The 22249-nt window shown below is 38.7% G+C and overlaps 1 protein-coding gene across 2 annotated transcripts; it reads right to left on the bottom strand.

Annotated features, from left to right (window-relative positions):
• Window positions 1-1851: 1851 nt before the first annotated feature.
• On the bottom strand, window positions 1852-21829 carry prxl2c (peroxiredoxin like 2C). 2 transcript variants are annotated; one of them, XM_028805324.2, is made up of 6 exons: window positions 21489-21829; window positions 18392-18460; window positions 9321-9374; window positions 6958-7063; window positions 6417-6551; window positions 1852-2383 (listed from the first exon to the last, which is right to left on the bottom strand). In XM_028805324.2, the coding sequence occupies exons 1-6, from the start codon at window positions 21666-21668 to the stop codon at window positions 2259-2261; spliced, it is 669 nt and encodes a 222-aa protein (XP_028661157.1). In that variant the 5' UTR covers window positions 21669-21829; the 3' UTR covers window positions 1852-2258. The 2 variants fall into 2 exon arrangements, with proteins under 2 accessions (XP_028661157.1, XP_028661158.1); XM_028805325.2 differs by lacking the exon at window positions 18392-18460.
• Between the last annotated feature and the right edge of the window lie 420 nt (window positions 21830-22249).

Genomic DNA, 22249 nt, shown 5'->3' with positions numbered 1-22249 from the left:
CATCAGCTCAGAACTGGCAGAAACCAGTGGGACTCAGGTACACCCATCTACTGTCTGGAGAAGTCTGGCCAGAAATGGAATTCATGGAAGAGTTGCAGCCAAAAAGCCATACCTCCAGTGTGGAAACAAGGCCAAGCGACTCAAGTATGCACGAAAACATAGGAACTGGGGTGCAGAAAAATGGCAGCAGGTACTCTGGACTGATGAGTCAAAATATGAAATATTTGGCTGTAGTAGAAGGCAGTTTGTTCGTCAAAGGGCTGGAGAGCGGTACAATAATGAGTGTCTACAGGCAACAGTGAAGCATGGTGGAGGTTCCTTGAACGTTTGGGGCTGCATTTCTGCAAATGGATTTGGAGATTTGGTCAGGATTAATGGTGTTCTCAATGCTGAGAAATACAGGCAGATACTTATCCATCATGCAATACCATCAGGTAGGCATATGATTGGCCCCAAATTTATTCTGCAGCAGGACCACGACCCCAAACATACAGCCAAAGTCATTAAGAACTATCTTCAGCGTAAAGAAGAACAAGAAGTCCTGGAATGATGGTATGGCCCCCACAGAGCCCTGATCTCAAAATCATCGAGTGTGTCTGGGATTACATGAAGAGACAGAAGGATGTGAGGAAGCCTACATCCACAGAAGATCTGTGGTTAGTTCTCCAAGATGTTTGGAACAACCTACTAGCCGAGTTCCTTCAAAAACTGTGTGCAAGTGTACCTAGAAGAATTGATGCGGTTTTGAAGGCAAAGGGTGGTCACACCAAATATTGATTTGGATTTCTCTTTTGTTCATTCCCTACATTTTGTTGATTGATGAAAATAAATGATTAACACTTCCATTTTTGAAAGCATTCTTTGTTTACAGCATTTTTTTCACACCTGCCTAAAACTTTTGCACAGTACTGTGTGTGTGTGTATGTATGTATGTATGTATGTATGTGTGTATATATATATATATATATATATATATATATATAGCTAGATATGGTATGTTTACAAATATGAACAATGAATAATACAATCTGTCATTAAAATAGCTTATGTCAAAAGAACATTACACTGTAAACGTTTATACATCTTTTTGGTCCTTCCACCCTTTAAAAATTCATGAATTATTGCTGTGTTGGAAGTTTTCAGTCCCTTTCATTAGTTTCAGTTTCTTTTTTTATTGTGTGACAGAACCTTATTTATGCCAGGCAGTATGGTGCAGTGCCTAAGAAACTAACATTTAAACCACAGGGATGCCAATAAAGCTCTTGCTTCTGCCACACTGGGTGACTTTGGAAGTCACTAAACCTACCTGTGCTCCAATTGTTAAAAAAATCTTTAAACAGTTGTAAAATAACCAGTTGTTTATACGGTACGTCATCCTGGATGAAGGCAATGCATTAGAGGTACTACAATTTGAATTGAAGGTTATGCATTTATATGTTTTTTTTTAGTTATGTCCATTTGTACATTTATTGAACCCACGTTATTGAATTCCCATTTGCATGAAGATGGAACCTGTCTAGCACCATTAAGCACAAGGCAGGAACTAACCCTGGATGGAACATCAGTCCAATGAATGGTACTCTCACTGTAATGAGACAGTTTAGAGTGGATCTTTAACCTATAAAGCACAACTCATAAGTTTGCCACATTATTTGGAGAAAACTCACAATGCAAAGATTCAAACTCAGTCCTGTGGAGATGTGAAACAGCTGAGTGAGCCACTAAACCACATACATTTCACACAGAAGACACCCCACTCTTACAAAGGCTTTGAGGCTCATTTGCTATTTTCCATTTTGCTGTTCTAGGATAAAGCAGGGAAGACAGTTAAACTATTTTTTTTTCACAGAGTTTGGTAAGAAATAGTTTAGTAAAAATATTGCATCTCTGATACACTGAATAAAATTAACTCACTTATTCTTATTTTGTCACAGATGTATATATACAGTACAAGTACAACAAATAAACAAGTGTGTTCTTGTAAAATATCATAAAGAATAATTTATTAGTTTATTCAAACACTGCATTTTGCTTGTAATGTTCCTTGTGTATCCAGGTACTTTACTCTATGAAGAATTGCCCCAATTTCACCATCTTCACGAATGTCTCTTTTTTGGTACACACAGTGGAAAAGATTAATCCAAACAACATGTGATATATTATAACAACACTTATTTCCTCCATATTGACATCCCCATTGTTGTGACCTGTTTACTCCTTTGTTTTTTTTCACAGTGTTGTCCAAGTGAACTTGTGATTTAGACAGTAATAATTTGATTGTTTTTGAAATCCACAGTCTGTACACCTGCTAGTTGTAGCAACTCGTTTATTGGCATGTGGTCCAGGCTGTTCATATCATAATGTGCAAAGTGGATGTTATCACCTGTAAGAAAACATAAGCAGTAATATTTTTAAAATTTCTTTATAAGTTTATAATCCAAAATGAATGCAAAATAACTTGCAACAATGGTTCTCATTGCACTGGCTAAACCATAAATAAAACGTGAACAATGCTCATTTCAAGTACCTACCTTCCTAACCATCTTGACCATCTATTCAAGCATTCTCTTAAGGACTGTGTGATGGAACTTTTACTGAAAGCATTTTGGAGCAAGGCAGAATCCAGCTGTGTAAGCGATGAATAGCCATACATGTCCACACTCACTCACATTGGACTAATTTCCAATCCCTAATTAAACTAACAAATACATCTTCAGAGTACCCGTATGAATACAGGGAAACTGCTCATAATTCTTATATATTATGAATTAAATCCAAGACCACCAAGTATCATAAAAATACAAATTAAAGGTAGAAATCTCTTTTCAACTCTTTGATTAAAAAAAAAGAAAGGGCAGTGAGACAATGATGAAAAATGGGATAAAGGTAGTCAATAAATCAGTTAGTTTCTATCTGCCTGTGCCAAAGCCCTATGATAAAGACCACCTGAAGTTTCAGTTAAGTTTGATACTGGATAATGTCTCAGCTGACTGGAATAAAATTGCTACTTGTCCATTTCACAGTAATCTTCAGGAAGCAGTATAAAGCAGCATGACTATGGAGATATTCTAAAACAGGCCTTTTACTCAATAATTGCTTTGGAAGAACAAATGACTGCTCTCACTGACAAATGCCACTTCTGGATTCAAGAAATGGATCCTATGATAAAGTTTATACCCACAGGGAACTATAAGCACATGGAAGAAGTCAGCAAATATTTGTGCCTAGATATAATTTGGAAGATAAAGAAAATGTTAACAGGACCAGGAGATGGACTAGACAAAAATTAACAACACCAAAACCCAAAACTTATTTGTAAATCCCAGTCACAAACCTAACATTAATTAGCCCTAAATCCATAAACCATATTTCTAACCACCACAAAAGCTTATTTTTGTTATCTAAAATCTTGGACAACCAGAAAGAGTGTATAGCTGAAATTTATACTGACACAATGGTGACAGGTTAGCAATGGTATACAAAACAATATCCAAAATGTCAGCATCAATGATTAAAAAAAACAACCAAATACATTAATTAAACTAAACAAATTAATTCCCCATACACCAAAAGAGAGGGAATTCATAACACTGAGCCAAAGAAAAATTAAAACATAACCTGATTCACAAAATAGCCTCTCCCTATTAAAGCACAGGCTCCAGATGCAACCATCAGGCTTATGTGGGTAACAAGAATGAAAGACAGAAAAGGTTTTGGTGAATATACATGATCATTACAGACCTACACTACAGTGCTGTTTAGAATGATACACTTTCCAGTGGACTAAATGGTAAATATGAATGTAAGGATGCTGCAAATCCAAAATATTCTGGACCTTATATTTAATATCCCGACAAAACCTGAATAGGAGGGGATGGTACTGTCCATTGAGTTACGGACTAGTGTAAACTGGCTTCAATGTGGAAACTTGGAAAGTAAGATTTTAAAAAGACATGGACCAAAATGTTTAATGATTGTACAGTATATGGACTGATATAACAAGTAGCCAATTTTGAGGAAGAAACCTGATGCAGTTGTCTTATGTAGTAAGGCAGACTAGAGCCTAAACACCAGGGCCTTACAACAGTTCATTAATGATTTAGCAGTGGATTCTGTAGTCTTTAGATTCTCTCGGACTTTATTCCACATTAATTGTAACCTAGTTAGGTACTCAGCCAAACTGTGGGATGCTGAATTTACAGAAGCATGGTCCATTAGTGAAGGTTTATAGCCATAAAGACATTCATATGATGACATTTGGAAAGCAGAATGATAAAACATGTACCAGGTGAAATCCACTAGTGGTAAAAAAGATTTCCAGCTTGGCGGAAATTAATTCATAGTACATCATAAAAGCTTCTGTAAGTCCTGGTTCATATGGTCTGTTGGTCTATTAGATTTGGGTTGATATCTGGAGGTTAAACTCACTCGACCGTAACTTAGAACATAAAAATCTCCAAAAATGAGACAGAAACTGAGAATCTCTGTTTGAGTATGTAACAGAATAGTAGTATATCTCCTAGAATGATATAGGTCAGTGATGAAATCCAAAAGAATTTCTTCTTTGGTCTACTACTAGAAATCCATAGTAATTGCTATCCATGGTCTACTACTAGTAGAAATCGACTGCAGTATACCAGTTGAAAAGCCCTACATTCCTCAAATGTTAATATAAAATTCCTAACATCTAAATTTATTTATTCCCAAAGTTTGTGTTATGCCAGAATATCCAAACATTTTGTGTGCCCATACGAGGAATTCCCTTCTAAGCTGTTCCGGAACATAAAATTTGCTTGGTGGTAATTGATTGAGAATGTCTATATTGCCAGTTTTGGAGAGAAAATGCAAACGTGACCTGAATCACCACAATAAAAACAACAGCCCTCTTTTACATGTCTATTGTGTTCAGCAGAGTTTAATTTCTTTTACTCTGAGGGACCAGCCACACATATTTTCTTCTACTTTTGCTAACTTAGCAATTTTTTTTATATTAAATAATATGGCTGAATTTAGCTATTCTAACCTTTTCCTAATATTGTACTGTTCACCATGTAAACATTCAATTTCCTTGAATTCAAATCTTCATATTGGTTTCTAACTGAATCAGTCCAAGATTTTGTTCTGCCTATCTAGAATTTGGCAGACAAAGAAAATGTTCACAAGACAAGGATATGAAATAAACAAAAATCAAAGCCAAGAAACAGGCTGAGGTCAAAACCAGAAACAACACAACAAAACAACAAAACTAGTAACCAAAACCCAGAATGTATTCATAAATGATAGCCACAAACAGAATGCTATAATATTTAATCCTAAAACATTAACTCACACCTCGAAACAGAGTAAAATTTTTGGTTTGTTATCCAGAATCTTGGACAACCAGAAAGCAAGTGATGCTGACCTTTATACTGTTGCAACATGTCATGCCCAACGACTTCCAGTTGCCCTGTACTAGCAACAAAGTTATCAACATTATTTTCGCCTTTTCCATTTTAAGAACAAAATGGCTATGCTTCAGCACATGAAATATTTTTAAGACCTTTAAAATGGCCCTATTCCCATAAAACAACTAAATAATTCTATTCTTATGTAGCAAAATCCCAAAAGGGTAAAAAATTAAAAGAATTCATAACATTCTGCCAAAGAAAAATGAAACCTACTCTGATTCACAACAACAAGAAGTAGAAGTGAAAATAGCACCTTGAATACATTTTCAAATGATTAGGATAGTTGGAAAATGAGGAGCCCATTTTCGTCACAACATTTGCTACAATTTTTATTCTCAGCACTGCAATCCACTGTCATTAAAACACCACTTGTTTTTAATTCATTCTAGGGATCAAACTGCATTGGTTAACCTTCTTCTTAATGAAGACTGATTAATATACAGTGTATCCAAGTAAAATTTAGTTGTGCTTTCTTTTTGCTAAGTCAGTCAGTCAGTCATTTTCCAACCCGCTATATCTTAACACAGGGTCACGTGGGTCTGCTGGAGCCAATCCCAGCCAACACAGGGCGCAAGGCAGGAACAAATCCCGGGCAGGGCGCCAGCCCACCGCAGGACACACACACACACGCCAAGCACACGCTAGGGACAATTTCGGATCGCCAATGCACCTAACCTGCATGTCTTTGGACTGTGGGAGGAAACCGGAGCACCTGGAGGAAACCCACACAGACCCGGGGAGAACATACAAACTCCACGCAGGGAGGACCTGGGAAGCAAACCCAGGTCTCCTTACTGCAAGGCAGCAACGCTACCACTGCGCCACCGTGCTGTCCCTTTTTGCTAAGCATTTACTCTATTCCTGCTTTACAGCATGTGAACATTTAACAAGCTACTAATATATCAGACATATTTTGTGAAATCATTGAAAAAAAATTAAGATAAACATAAACAATCTGTTTTGGTGTACCTGGTCCAAGTATCAAAGCACCTCCTTGTTGTTTTGGATCTCCTTGAAAATCAAAGGCTGGGCTACTCATTGCACGCCATATACTTTTTATGCTTCCAGAAAATCCATTTGACTTTACATGAGGGCTTTGAGATCCTAAGAGAGTGAACATATGACACATTATATTTTCATTAACATTTAAACATACAAAGCAATTGCAGCACAGGCTCCACTGAGTGTAATTGCAGATTAAATTAACTGCTCAAATTTAGATTGAACTTGTAATCTGCCAAAAATGAAAATACCTACAACAGTATTCTTTTCATAAACAGGAGAAAACCTTTGCATATATAGTTTGATGCAATTTTGATTGTGTTAAATAAACACAGTAACCAGAAACTATATTTTGAATAATTTTTAATATTAAAATCTCACAAAATCATTTATAAAGTTTATGAACCAAAATGATTAAGCTTGATAGAACTTGGAAAAAATGTTTAGCAGCTCCAATAAATTGGCATTGTATACTTTAAAAGTAAGAGTATTCTGATGGTACAGTTACCTTCCCGGGTAAAAGTTTCATCCTTTTTCATCCCAAGTGTTTTATAGATCTCCTTGTCTGGATCAACATAAATGTAGTGCTGATATCCAGTTATGGAACGAAATGCCTTAAAAAAATTAGAGACACAATAATTAAAAACTAGGCCACTGTATTGTGTTTTCCTAATTTTTAGCAAAGGTAATTGAAATTTTACTAAAATTAGAATAAAACATTACTTATGTGATTGCATTTTTTAAGCTTTGTCAGGGAGTGGCAGAGTCAGTGGACACATGGCAGGATGTCACTCTAGATGGGTGCCAGTCTGAAAATTGTACTTCCTATAGCATGAACAAATTTTATGTGCCGTTATGTATAACCCAAAATACAACATCTAGAACATCAGGTGTTTGGTTCAGTGTAGTACTACATCTTTTGAATTTCCAAAACATAAAATTACTTTACATGGAATTCCCTGATCAGACACTTAAGGACTAGTAAACTGACAGAATTTTCTCTTATTTTATCAGTTCCATTGTATTCTGCCACACTTACTTTATAACAAATTAATGATACTACATGACCATGTTTAGAAGAACAAAGTATAGTTATAAACTCATGAAACAAACAGGAGAAAAGACTGATTTCCAACAATTAGTTAAATACTGTGCTCGAAAGGAGGAAATAGTTTTTTTAAGATGGACTAGGAAACAAGATGTAAACTAAAGTGGATGTCACATTCCACGATTTCAAATTGTGGAGTACCAGACTTGCCAACTGCAGTTGATCTTGTCGCCAGAACATGTCAATTTACCCAACTGAAAATCACTGGGCATGTACAATTTAGTTACTGCATGCAAATCTTCCTGCACAGTTGTGTTTGCATTTTTTTAGAGAGCCAATAATGAGCTCCCTGATGGAACATGCTGTACGAAGGGTAACCAGGTATGCGGAGTTCAGCCACAACCTTGCTCCTTTTTGAAAGGTTTAGATTCATCAAAAATTTCGATCTCCGGTTTTTGATGGATCTCAATGTTTTGGGGTCCCCTGAAACTGAAAACATCGATATCTTGATGATGGGAGTGTGTGTCTGTGTGTCACAGTTTGAGGCCAGTCTAGAGCTAAAATGGCTGGACAGAAAAATACCAACTCGAAACTTAAGCCTATTATAAGATGACGATGTGCTGATTAGTTTTTAAGTCAAATCGTGAAAGAGAAAGAGGCACTCTAGAGGAACCCTCAAATACTGCAATTCAGTAATTACTTAAGAATTCTTCTCATCAATTGCTATTGTAATGACCTATTTTATGATCAAAAAGATCAGTATCAGAGTGGTAAATAATTATTGAAATGTTATAGAATAGTTTTTGGTAACTTGGTTCCTAGGGCGCAAAGCTTAGTGATGCTCATTTCTGAATTATTTATTCTTTCTCCATTCTGTCATGGCACATAAAAAACAAGATATCAGACAGATGGGCTTCTCTTTGTGAGGTCCAAAACACCCATGTTCCTTATTCTTCATCACTGCGTTATACTGTATGTATTGTACTTCCAGATGAGCACTCTTTGGTTGTCAGTTCTCATGCATCTAATGTGACATGGCTTTAAGATGCGTAAAGATCAAAATCAGGAGGTCAAGACAGTCTTTAGTCAAACCCTAAAACAAAACATGATAATCAAAGTCAAAATGCCTAAGCCAAAAAGTCATCACTGAAACAGTTTTATAAAACAAACAAACTCTGAGAAAATCTTTAGGAGCATTATTTGCAAACTTGGATAGAAAATGCTGCCGTCGGTCACCTTTTAACACTTTCCCATAATTGACGCTGAGGTTGTGACCCATGTAACCATCTAGCAACCAGACTCTAATCATGATGATGAGAACACAAAATGGTGCATTCCATAATCAAAACAAAATGGCATCAGAAATGCCATAAAATTATTTCCAAAATGTTAATCTTGTACCTGAAAACAAAATCCTCACATCCAAAAACACCAAAATATCTATGAAAATGTCCGAAAAATCATCCAAAATGAAAAACAAAACAGATTCATAAATGATACATAGTCAGAACACAAAACAAAAGTAACTGACCAGAATTTATTCTGTTGATATTGTGTGTCACCTATCTGGGCCAATCCATAATCTAGAAAAGGACTTCTACAATATGCATAAACTACTTTTCCTCGTTTCCGTTTACCTTTCTGTTGTTGACAGTTAGGGCTTTATTACTGAACATTGATCTCTGTAAGTCTTGTATCTTTTCTGCCTAACCATCAATAAATATTTGGTCAGAAGAATGTGGGTTACAACCCTGATGAGAGATAGGCTAAATTCCACTTTTATGTATTTCATTTTATCATAATGGCATTATGGTTATACTTACCTCAATGTGCTGGTATGATGATTGTCCAATTACTATAAGTCTGACATCAGCATCCTATTGTCAAAGAAAACAGTATTATGTTTTAAAAACAGGTAGACAAAAATAAAGAGGTAGTAAAATCACTAATATCTTGACAAATGACAGACTTTTTCAGTCATTTCTTTTGACCATCTTTCTACTACCATGTGTTCACCCTCCTTGCTGGTGGAACAGTACATGCTAAAGCCTGGAACCTTTGAAACAGATCACCAGCTACATAACTGCAGTACATGATATCAGGTCAAAAGAAAGGTGTGTAAATTGAAGGCACATCTCTTATCCACTCTATGTGTACAACTTAGCCACCAAAAGTCAGCTCATGAGAAGACCTCCCTTTCATTACGAGAAGAGCTGGATCTTTATTTGTAGCCCTTGGAAATGCACATGTACAATGGTACACCATCAGGGAGTATTAATAATTAAAGGGTTTGGCATTATTCTGGTTACTGTCTCTAAACTCCTTAATTTAAGAACTCAGCTAGGTGAGGTTGGTCACATCTTACAAAGCACACAGCTGTCTGCCTTCCTGTGTGATGTTATGCAGGAGTCATTCAGATTCCACCTTACTAAAATATTCACCAAAGGCATGCTGCCCAAATATGAGAGGCTTAGTCTGTTGTTTTAAAAGACTCGATGTCCTCCATGCCACTATACCTGCTGAAATTTGTGAACTCATATGCAAATTTCCTCCTAAGACGAGGGCACAGGTTTAGAGTAAGCATGTAAAAAGAAAAAATGGATGTCAGCATTCAATTATTAAGCGTTAAATCTTTCCACAGCTCTCACATAGACAGGAAGGGATGGGAACAATAAATAGGAGAACTGAGGTCAAATTATTACAAAAACTAAAAATGAAGGAAAAAAAATTAACACCATAATAACAGTTGCACAGGTCAAAGCATCAGTTTTTATTGATGCATTGCTTTGTAGAAAAGCATTAAATGTTAGTCAACTGGTGTTTCTGGATGTAAGCAGTACAGGACCAAGCTAAAAAATAAATGTGGAGTTGGAAAATTGACCACAATACTGTATGACATTAACAAACAGGACATTAACATGAATGATGAACATGGATGTATGGCCAATTAGCTGCAACCTGGGCCTGTGCATGGCATAAGTCGACAAGGTAATCATCTCAGACGGGACTTTCATGTAACTTTTTTTTTTACATTATGAAATAACAATACAAAAAAAGGTAAGTGTAAACCTTAAAAACCTTAAAAGTGGTAATGGTTAAAATGACTCAAACAATCCATACCAGCTTCATTTGACTCTATAGACTACTACATCTAAAACTGCTTAAATTCTGTAAATTGTAACTATTGTCACACACGTCCGACAAGGAGCGAGCTGAATGGACCAAGTGGAGGTGATTACCCGCCGGGCCAGGGGGTGGCAGGGTGCTCTAAACCTGTTTCTGTTGTTTCCGCAGATCAAATATGGGAAAACCTGCCTGATCTGACGTCACTTCCGGTTCCCAGACTGACGTCACTTCTGGTTCTGGCTCTCAGACTGATGTCACTTCCGGTTCCGGCTCCCAGACTAAAGTCACTTCCGGGTTACAGACTATAAATCCTACATTTTGCCAAACCAAGTGCAGTTCATACTGGGAACTCAAACAAGCAACATCAGTTGTTCAATTTAAATCTTTTGCAGCTAGGAACAATATATGGGTGGCTGCCCCAAACCTTTTTTAGTGTGTTGAGACTCGTTCTTTCACAGTGGTGTAGTCGGCAGGATGGCCTCCTGGTGGAATCGGAAGCCAAACCAACCTTATGTCTCAACACACCATCGTGATGAACCACTCAAGACCTATCAGGTAGGAGAGTACTGTTCTTGTGTTGCCAAGCTGGGGTCTGACGGTGTGTGTCAGGGGGATCTGGAGTGTGTTCCGACCCAGTTCTCCTTAAAGAGAACCTGGGAGCGTAGGCAGAAGACCTACAGATGAGGGCCAGGTTATGATAGGAACACAGTGCAGACCTATTATTGGCACCCAAGGACGGTGACCGACCCAAAGAACCCCACAAAGAAAAAATTCTTTGAGAAAGGTGGGGGTGCCCTGGGTCGGCAGGTGAGGGAAATAATGAATTGGGAATACAACCCAGAGGAATCCCTCCGAGAACAGGCCATGACACTATGGCAGAAAGTTGGGTGTTGGCTACGGCCATATAATAAAAATGCCCGAATGATTGTGGAAAAGGTGGCCTGTGCCATATTAATAAAGGGCCTACCTGCTAAACTCGCCCAGCTGACCTGGGGACATTCATATAACAACATGGTCACCCTTGTGGGGATCATTAATACCTTGCGGGAGGAAACCTACTTGGGAGAACCAGAATGGAATCCCTGTGAACCCAGAGGGAGTTGTACCACTAATTTAGAGTCTTACTCCTACATTGCGGAACATGCTTTGGAAAACTCAGATACACGACGGAGGGCTTCGCGAGGTGACACGAGGCTCTGCAGAGAAACACAGAGCAGGTGGCAGGGTGCTCCTACTAATCCTCTGGCCTTTTCTCGTACAGGAGAAGTGCTGGTCAATGGCTTTAAAGTATCACCTTTATTTGACTCTGGCAGTAACATTACCATTGTTGCTCGCCATTTAGTGTTGCCGTGACAAAGGTTAAAACTAAAGACCCATCTAACCTGTATTCATGGGGCCATCCGGTCATACAAGTCCGCCCGCTGTTACATCTGCCAAAACGGCGTTCTAAAGAAAATAACGGTGGCGGTGCACGACAATCCTCCATTCCCCTTGATACTGGGTAGACATTGGTCAGATACAAACTGCGGCATAACACTCGCTATCCCTACCAAAGCACTAGGTCTTGTTATGGATGCCGATTCCGCGTCCTCAGCTACCTCCACGCCGTGTACACAGCCGGTAAGGGAACAGAATGCGGCCTTAGAGAATGACGTGGAAACAGCCGGACCATCGCAGAGCGAAACGTCAACCCCAAACGCTGCGCTTGCTCGGTCTGAAACCACGCCCCTTGAGGTTGAATCTGATCCCCTCAGTTGTCTGCAGTTTCAGTTTAGGCAGACACCGGCTTCATTTAAAAGGGAGCAATGGAATGATGACTCCCTTAAATTTTTCGAAAAATGCAGTGGTCTTAGTAGATGGCCAGCGCACCACACATCCCATGCCACAAGGTCCCCACTTTGTATTAAATAATGACCTTTTATATCGGGTGGCAGATCATGAAGGAGGGGTGAGGTCACTGCTCTTAGTTCCACTGACTTACCGGCGACAAGTCTGTGAACTAGCTCATACCCACTTCCTGAGAGCCCATCTGGGTCCTGAGAAAACTTTAAAGCGAATCAAGCTCTGACTTTTTTTGGCCTGGGATTAATGAGGAGGTCCACCGCTTTTGCATGTCCTGTCCGGAATGTCAATTACGGCAGATTCCTAGAAGGGACCGTGCTCCTCTATATCCCTTTACCCCTAATTGATGTCCCTTTTGAATGTATCGGGGTTGATCTGATGGGACCCCTAGAGCCTTCAGCCAGAGGACATAAATATATAATGGTCCTGGTGGATTATGCCACCCAATATCCTGAAGCTGTTCCATTATGCTCAGCCACTTCCAAAAATATTGCACAGGAGTTGGTACGAGTATTTGCGCGAGTCTGAATCCCTAAAGAAATCCTGACGGATCAAGGGACTCCATTTACCTCGGAAACGTTCAGGGAAACTGCTAAGTTACTGAAAATAAAACATTTACAGACCTCTGTATATCATCCTCAAACAGATGGTCTAGTTGAGAGGTTTAACCAAACTCTCAAACAGATGTTACGCAAGGTAGTCAATGAGGATGGAAGGAACTGGGATCATCTCCTCCCCCTCATCCTTTTTGCATACCAGGAAGTCCCACAAGCCTCCACGGGGTTCTCACCTTTGAATTATTGTATGGACGACAACCCCGGGGTTTATTGGATATATTAAAAGAAGGCTGGGAAGAGGAGGTCCTTCCCTCTGTAAATATACTTGAATATATCGCGCAATTACGCGATAGATTTGCAAAAATTAGACCTATCCTACATTCTCACATGGAGAAGGCGCAAACAGCCCAGGCTCGGTGTTATAACTGTGGCACATCTCTCCGGGAGTTCCGCCCGGGGGATCGAATCATGGTATTGGTTCCCACCTCACATTCCAAATTACTGGCTTATTGGCAAGGCCCATATGAAGTTAAGGATAGGAAGGGTCTGGTCGATTATTTAGTTATCCAACCTAATCATCGACCTAAAGAGCGGATTTATCATGTCAATTTGCTGAAACCATGGAAGGAAAGGGATCCCGATCCCTCCTCCGGACAGCCCTGCTCACTCTTCGTTCATAAATTACACCTTAACTTCGGTGATGATTTGATTCGCCAACAACGACAGGAGCTCGAAGCAGTTATCCTGTCTGTCCCAGAGGTAGTGAGCAAAAATCCTGGATGAACCTCCCTGGTTGCGCATGATATAGTGACAAAACCAGGGGTTATATTCAGAGAACGCCCATATCGGATTCCCAAAGCAAAAAAGGCAAAAGTGGAGTTGGAGATCAAACGAATGCTGGATCTATGTGTGATAGAGGAAAGTTTTAGTCCCTGGTCCAGTCCCATCGTATTGATTAAAAAGCCGGACGGAAGCTGGAGGTTTTGCAATGACTTCCGTTGGCTTAACCAAGTCTCCCAATTCAATGCCTATCTGATGCTGCGAGTGGATAACCTTCTCGACTAGGACATGCCAAATTTTTGACTACTCTTGATATGACAAAGGGGTACTGGCAGGTTCCCTTAACAGATTCTGCAAAAGGAAAAGACTGCGTTTAGCACTCCTAGCGGACATTGGCAGTATCGTGTACTTCCATTTGGATTACATGGGACACCCGCAACCTTCCAACGTCTGGTGGACAAAGTCTCCAACCCCATATTTCGTACAGTGCTGCCTACTTGGATGACTTTGTCATCTATTCCAGCACCTGGAAGGAACACCTACTGCTGGTTGATGCTGTATTACGGACACTAGTGAATGCCGGACTTCGTATTAATCTTAAGAAATGCTATTTTGGGTTGGTCAAAGCCAAATATTTAGGTTACCTAGTGGCCGGGGTATGGTCAAACCACAATGCTCCAAAACAGATGCCATAGTGAATTGGCCCCATCCGAGAACCAAGCGGCAGGTACAAGCATTTCTCGGCTTAACAGGTTACTATCGCCGGTTTGTAACCCGGGTTTTCCGAGAGTGCAACGCCCTTGACAAATCTGACAAGGAAGGGGAAACATAATCACGTGGTTTGGGATGATGATACTGACACTGCATTTAGTGACCTTAAGCATGCCCTTATGTCAGCTCCTATTTTGAAAGCTCCTGATTTTACTTTGCCTTTCATTCTCCAGACGGATGCTTCGGACACAGGTCTTGGTGCCGTGCTGAGCCAAAGCATCGATGGCGTGGAACACCCCGTTATGTACCTGAGTCGGAAACTGTTGGACCGAGAGACCAGGTATGCGGCAGTGGAGCAGGAAGCTTTGGCGATTAAATGGGCGATTACGCAACTGAGGTACTACCTCCTGGGTTGGGACTTCACCCTGGTGACTGACCATGCACCGTTACAGTGGATGGCATTACACAGGGATTCAAATTCACAAGTCACGAGGTGGTTTTTGGACCTACAGCCTTATAAGTTTTCGGTCATTTATCATCAAGGTCTGTTGCAGGCCAATGCTGATGCCCTTTCTCTGTGCCACGACCTCACGAACAGGTACACCCGACCCGATGAGTCTGGGCTGAGAGGGGGGGCCGTGTCACATACGTGCGACTAGGAATGAGCTGAATGGACCAAGTGGAGGTGATTACCCGCCGGGCCAGGGGGTGGCGGGGTGCTCTAAACCTGTTTCTGTTATTTCCGCAGATCAAATACGGGAAAACCTGCCTGATCAGATGTCACTTCCGGTTCCGGCTCCCAGACTGACGTCACTTCTGGTTCTGGCTCCCAGACTGAAGTTACTTCTGGGTTACAGACTATAAATCCTCCATATTGCCAAACCAAGGGCAGTTCATACTGGGAACTCAAACAAGCAACATCAGTTGTTCAATTTAAATCTTTTGCAGCTAGGAACAATATACGGGTGGCTGCCCCAAACCTTTTTTAGTGTGTTGAGACTCGTTCTTTCACACCATATAAATTATATTTATGCTGTTAAACAATTTTGAATAGCCTAATACAATTGCTAAATTAAACGAAATCAAAAGTATACTGTTTATTGCTAATCATTTACCCATTATTCCCGTTTCCATATCCCAATATCACCATCCATTCAATGCTTGGTGTCAGTTTTTCCAGCTAGATAGAACTTTAAGTGTGCCAGGAACAGGATCAAATGTGAAAAGTATAATCATCAAGTCTTTGATGGCGGTGTACCACAGAGGACAGGATTTGAAGAGTTAACACGAAAGTACTAAATGTAAGACCATTATATTGATTACGCTATTTTGTAAAATTGTGTTAATTTCTAGAATCTGTTTAAGTTGTCAGTTGTAATGTCTGTTAAAAGTCTCTCAAATCCACACTGCGTATGTTTATTTAAAAAGGGAAGGCATCTTTTAGCTTGCAGGACAGTTTGAAATAGCCGAGGTATTTCGTGAAGTGTGCAGGAAGAACACAATCATGTTTTGTTTCACATTCAGTTTCGCTTAATGCGTATTTTGTACTTTATTGTTTTAAAGCAAATTTTAATGGATATTATATTTTTTGGTCTGATGTTTACAGAATGCACTGTATCACAAAGTTTAAAGAAACACGTATATGAATTAGGAGCTTTGCTCCATTCCATTTAAGAATATGGTGTGTGTTGATGGGGCGTTATAGTTGGGAATGGGAGTTGGAAATGGATGGCAAAAATGCACCTTGTCTCCCGTGTCATTTTATAATGCAATAGTACCGGTTGCAACTTTGCTTAGTTCAGGTCATGGAGAACATTAATCGCAGTACAAAATTTTTTTAATTCCTTCTGTTAACTGTTTCTACTTTGGATTTATGTCTGTACGATATTTGTGGATAAAATCCATATATACTGTACATTCTTTTTCTATCCTCTTTATAGTTTTACTATGGGGAGGGCTAGGGCTTTCTCAGAATGGCAAGAATCAACTGCAGATGAGCCATTGGTTGAATCATAATTTAATTGCCTTTAATATATATTCCACATTCTTAGGTCTATACATCATTAAATGTTCATATTGTGTCAAATTTGTGACTGTAGACATGTTCTTCAATTACGGAATAAGATGTTTACATACATATATTAGATATCAGCAAAATGATTACTTATTTGTAAACTTTTCAGTTTTTTTTATCAAAAGCTTAAAAGTGGAATGTGAAAAAGGCTCCTATAACTGCTTACCAAGTAGAATGAGGCAGAACCAAGACAAACAAGACCCTAGAGGCACCTACAGTGTGAAGTTTAAAGGAATACTCAACCAAGAAATTATATTTTTTGTATGTTACTTACCCCGTGTAGTTTGTAGTGATGACTGAGAAACATTTTTTAATTTCATGGAGAAAAGACATAAAGATTCTAATAGAACAGGAGTCAATGGTGACTAATGCAGGACAACAGCAAAGTATATAAAAATGTCCATGAAAAAATCTCTCATTACTTGTGTTAAATAATTCACATGTCAAGTCATCTAATTGTATGTTCACAACATTAAAAACCCATGTATTTTTTACTAAAATATTTTAAATAAATTACTTCAGAAACTGAAAATAGTCAATAAACTGGAAACCCCTTTACACAGACTTGTGTTTTTGAATTGAAGACAGGACTTTTGACCAGTGAATGAGGTGGAGAGGCTGGTCTTCAATTTAATGCTCAGTCCCATGTGAAGAGGCTTCCTGTGTGGACTACTTTCAGTTATTTATTGAACAATATTTTAGCCAAAAATATAGTACATGAATTTTGCATGCTGTGAGTGTACAATCAGATGATTTGACATGTAGGTTATGTGACATAAGTAATGCAAGATTTTTTCCTGCTTTTTATGTGGAACTTATGTCAGTCTGAATGCCTCCTACAAGACTGCTCAAGACTGTACTTGAAATGTTCTTTACCATATACCATCTTTTATAAAACTTCAGTCATAAGCGCAAATGACCACATATGAGGTACAAGTACTTATAACAGACAGTGTTCTATGCAACCAAAGAAGATAGAAGAAGTAGGAATATGCATTACATGAAACAATGTTGAAAAAAGAAATTCCAAAGCATTATAAAGGCAACAAAAAAGGAACAATTTTCACCACATAGATTGTGTATGGTCTCTTATGTTTGGTGTCATTAATTTATAATTAATACCTCCTTTAGTGTGCCTTCCTGTAATGGAAAAGCAATCTGGTGACAGGTGCATATGCTGCCTGGTGTTAGTGAAAACAAGGTACATGAATGCCACTGAATGAAATAAAGACAAATTCATTAAAGATGAAAGGTTTATTCTGAGATGTCCAAATGGACTTGTGAATTAGGATAAACCTTTAAGATATTTATCCTACTGGACAGCACAAATTCACATTAAAACTACTCTAAAATTATACAATAATATCTAACAAAGATCAACATTAAAATGTTTTAGCAAAATTCATGAGGCATAATGCCTTCTGCCTAAAACATTATACTATAAAACACAAAGGTGGCAGTTTCAGTCACAACTACTGGTGTGATTCAGATTCAATCACTTAACCTTTCGGAGTGTCAACTATAGAACTGTGAAAAGGGTACTTGCAATCATCCACGCATTTATTGAATCGTATAATCAAGTCTCTTTTAGGGTTGCAGGAAGGCAGAGCCTACCCTAGTAATAAAGTGTGCAAGGTTGGATGCAGTCCTGAACAGGCTAAGCACATGCACCATATATATATAACAGGAAAGTGTATTAGGATGGCATAATGGTTAGTGCTGCTGTCTCAGAAATCTGGGAGATTAGTGTAGAATCCACTTCCAGTTTTTTACAAAGCTAATAATTATGTCCTCTTTTACTTACCGAAAGAAAGCACTTTGGTATTTTAGCCAGATCCTCAACATACTCTTTGCAGGTGTAGCACAAGAAATGCTGAAACATAAACAAACTGTCAGTTACAGATAATACTGAGGCACTTGGCAACCAACAAGCTACGGACAAAACAGAACAGACAGCTGCAAGAATATCCATCTATCTATCCATCATGAAACCTGCTTACTCCAGTCAGGCAACAGTGTGACAGATGAAAAAGGACATTGCTATGAGAACAAATAAAAACGTGAAGTTTTTAAAAAAGTAACTTTTTTAATGTGCCTCTGAGGCCATTAAAAATAATGCCAATTGTGGGTCTTTGAATTTCATTATATCCTATTTTTGTTAAGTACAAAAACAATTTCTTTTAAGCAAAAAGAGCAGAGACATCTGCAAGTGGACTAATGACTGCAACTACACTGGCATTCTGAGCAGAATTCAAATAATCATTTTGATGAACAAATGCAGTAATGCAATGGGTCACTCTACTGCTGTACAGCTCCAATACTGTGTTTAATGCCCAGTGATCAAATCATGGGCATCTCTGTCTACATGGAGTTTGCAGCCATTACCATAAAGATTTTTCTACAAATACTTGGATTTACATCTATATCGCAAAAGATGTTTAGTTTGGATTGATACCATAAGCAAGTAAACTGGCATCTCATCCAGGGTTGGTTCTTGAATTGTGCCTGACATTAACATGATTGCCTCTGGCCAACCTGTGACTCACTGGAATACTTGACCTGTTAAAATTATTAAATTAATAATAGAATAAACTCATTTGCAAATTAAAATATCTGTGACAAAGACAAGCAACAATGTGCATTGTGATTCAAAGCAAAAATCTTTTAAAACTATGCCTTAGAGCCGAGTATGGCACAGAAAAACATATATTTATACAGCTATTATTTTAGTGGATGCTAATATGGCACAATTACTAGCATCATACTGAATCAAGTGCAAGGCACTAATCAGTTCTGAATGGTGTGCTAGTCCTAATAGGTCACACTCACATCAGGCCAACTTCCAATACAGTTGCCAATTAATATAATATTGTCAACTCCACTTTGTGGGGAACCCGAAACCACCATGGACTGAAGCCAAGGAACACTCTTCAATGGGTTACTAATTCATCTCAGGGTACACACACTGGGACAATACTGAGTTTTTAAGTTACCTAATACTGTATACATCACTCTGGAATGCTGCAGGAAAATCGTAGTGTCCGGTCAAAACAAACTCATATGCCAACTCCAAACAGACAGTGACCAAGACAGAAATAAAAAAATGCCCCTATAGACATGGGACACTGTTGAGACCAACATGGCACTGTACTGCTCAAATTTGAACGTTTAACATTAAAGCGTAAATGCAATAAATTAGTATCATTATTATCCAATTTGATTTAATGGTTTTAGAAGATTGGATGAATAAATGGATGGATGATAAAGTATGTTTACAAGTCAAAATGTGTGTCTTCCTTTTTAAACCAAAAACTAACTTTCAATACTATATGAGTTATTTATAAAGATCAAATACATCAACTTTTTTAAAAGATATAAAGTGAGTGTAATAAGTTTCCTGTCTGCAAAGGAATTGACAGGACCAGAATGGGACATACAGTAGATTGAAACAAAAAGATAAAAGGCATGTTATAAGTCATCTGACGTGTAATATTATTGTGGATAAAAAGAGGCTGTCAGTCAGTGAGCAATAGTTACAGATGGTACTCTGGAAGTGAATTTGTCAAGGGCACTAGATCAAGAGTCATCACATGTGCTACCACAATAACAAGACTTGCATGGCCTAGGGTGGCAACCAAATATCCCATGAATGAAGGTATGACAGGCTCAGCTGCCCATTTCTAATGGCGAGTAGTCCAGAAGCATCCCTGGGTATTTGGTTTTGCACTAGTATACAATCAGCTATAAAGATCACTAACATATGAAAATAGGAAAGGGCATTGAAGGGGCATCCCTAACTCTGAATTGGTTCTAATGATTAACCTTAAACAACTCCAAGATGAGTCGTAAAGCTCCCTGCCATCATTTACTAGAATCAGAGGGGCAAACAATTGCTGGTTGGAAGGTGGAAGATATTAGAAGCTGAACTAGAGGTGGAAGGTAGATGGTAGTGTACACTATTACAATGTACTTTATAATGTAAACAAAAAAAGAAACAAAAATGTGAAGAAATACGTGATGTCACTGGGATTCAAACTGAAAAAAGTGTACAAAGCGAAAAATGAAATGGTAATAGAAGGAAGAAGTTTACCAATGTACTGTAAGAGGATAATACAATTTAATCGGGATTAGTACAGATGGTAAAAACTATCAAAATTTAAAAACATTGTGCTTTGAAATTGAGGTTCAATGGGACAGATCAGATTTGCTGTTTGTTTTCCATATGTGACACTTTAAGTTTCTGGTTCAATTAAAATATCACTTTTTTATATAGTTTGCGCATTTTTTGATGATCAGGTGTCTCCACTACAAGGGTTGCTTTGGTCATCAGACAACGGCTATTAAGTAAACAGTTTGCTTTAGTTGCTGTGTAAACAAGATAGCTTCACAATCAAATCTGGCAACTTTATATTAGTTTTGCATTGAAAACCAAAACATTTCATTGTACGTGTTACCGTTTACAGGAATGTTTGTTAGTGTATTAAGGGCACTATATTAATATTAACAGCCCCCCAGCGAATGCCTGAAGGGTAAAATGTGCGTCCCGTGAAACATTAAAATTTCAAATTAGTCATTTCGTGTTTAATCCGACATTCTAAACGGACACACTATCTCTCAGGCGTTTTAAGAAGCATATGGAAATGTTACTAAATACATCACACTGTAAGCAAGAGGAATCGCGGACTGCTGTGCTTGATTTTCTGTCTATAAACTGTGCAAACGGGGACACGGCGACACATCGTTTGATTGCCAAATCCTTGACTTTCGGCTCGAAAAAGCTCTGACCCACCGGTTAAGACGCCGCAGCGAGACAAGAAGCGCTTTCCTGGTATCTACGGTCGTAGGGCAGCCTGATATGATTTTCACTAAACATAGTAGTTTGGGCTGGTTGTAACACTCACCCTGACGAAAATCAAGATCGCCTTCTTGTTCTCATACAAGCTCCTGAATAGGATCTTCTCGCCGTGGCGATCGAACACTATGCAGTCACGCAGCGCTGAAATGTCCACTTCGGCCGACTTGTTCGGCCTCTCCTGTGAGGTTCTGGTTATCTGCTGCGTGACAGGAGGGTTCACAGCCATAGTTCTCTATAGGAGCTGGAGAAATGTCGTTTTCCTAAGCGGACGGCTTTTAGGAGTTTGGGGGAGGTGACTGAGTGTAACGAGTATGAACCACACCTATACGAACGACTGTATTCTAGTCTCAAACTGGTCAGACGAAATCAGCGATAACGTGAGAAAAGCAGCTCATATCCATTGAAATGCTGCGTTACCCACATGAGCGCGTAGTTAAAACCCGTACCAAACTTCCTGCCGCAGAGAATTCACCGACGTTTTATTTATATCGTTTACTAAACATTATGCTAACTAACAAAAACGGATTCATAACTTTGGCGCAATTATGTAAACCCGATAGATAAAAAAACATTACATGCATTAATTTTTTCTTAATCATAATCTTGTATAAAATGCGGGAAGTGCTTTAAAGAGTGACAGGTCCATCCATCTATTTTCTATTGCTGGGTCGCAAGAACTGGGATATTTTTCTTCCGCATTATGGACAAGGCAAGGTATTCCCAGAACACGCCATCACAGATTTCCGTGCATTGAAATTTAGATCAGTCGATAAACCTAATACTTGACTTAAATGGGGCGGCCACCCG

The sequence above is a fragment of the Erpetoichthys calabaricus genome, chromosome 7 (genome assembly GCF_900747795.2).
Source record: "Erpetoichthys calabaricus chromosome 7, fErpCal1.3, whole genome shotgun sequence".
Classification (NCBI taxonomy): domain Eukaryota; kingdom Metazoa; phylum Chordata; class Cladistia; order Polypteriformes; family Polypteridae; genus Erpetoichthys; species Erpetoichthys calabaricus.
Note: the sequence above shows the minus strand (reverse complement) of the source record. Positions and strands in the feature narration are given on the sequence as shown.

Bases quoted from the DNA above. Each gene is read 5' to 3' on its own strand.
- prxl2c (XM_028805324.2), bottom strand. From the start codon at position 21,668: ATGGCTGTGAACCCTCCTGTCACGCAGCAGATAACCAGAACCTCACAG. The intron at 9,375-18,391 runs GTAAGTAAAAGA...CTTTGACAATAG, and splicing joins TACCAAAGTGCTTTCTTTCG to GATGCTGATGTCAGACTTAT. The intron at 2,384-6,416 runs GTACACCAAAAC...GTTTTCTTACAG, and splicing joins TGCTTTGATACTTGGACCAG to GTGATAACATCCACTTTGCA.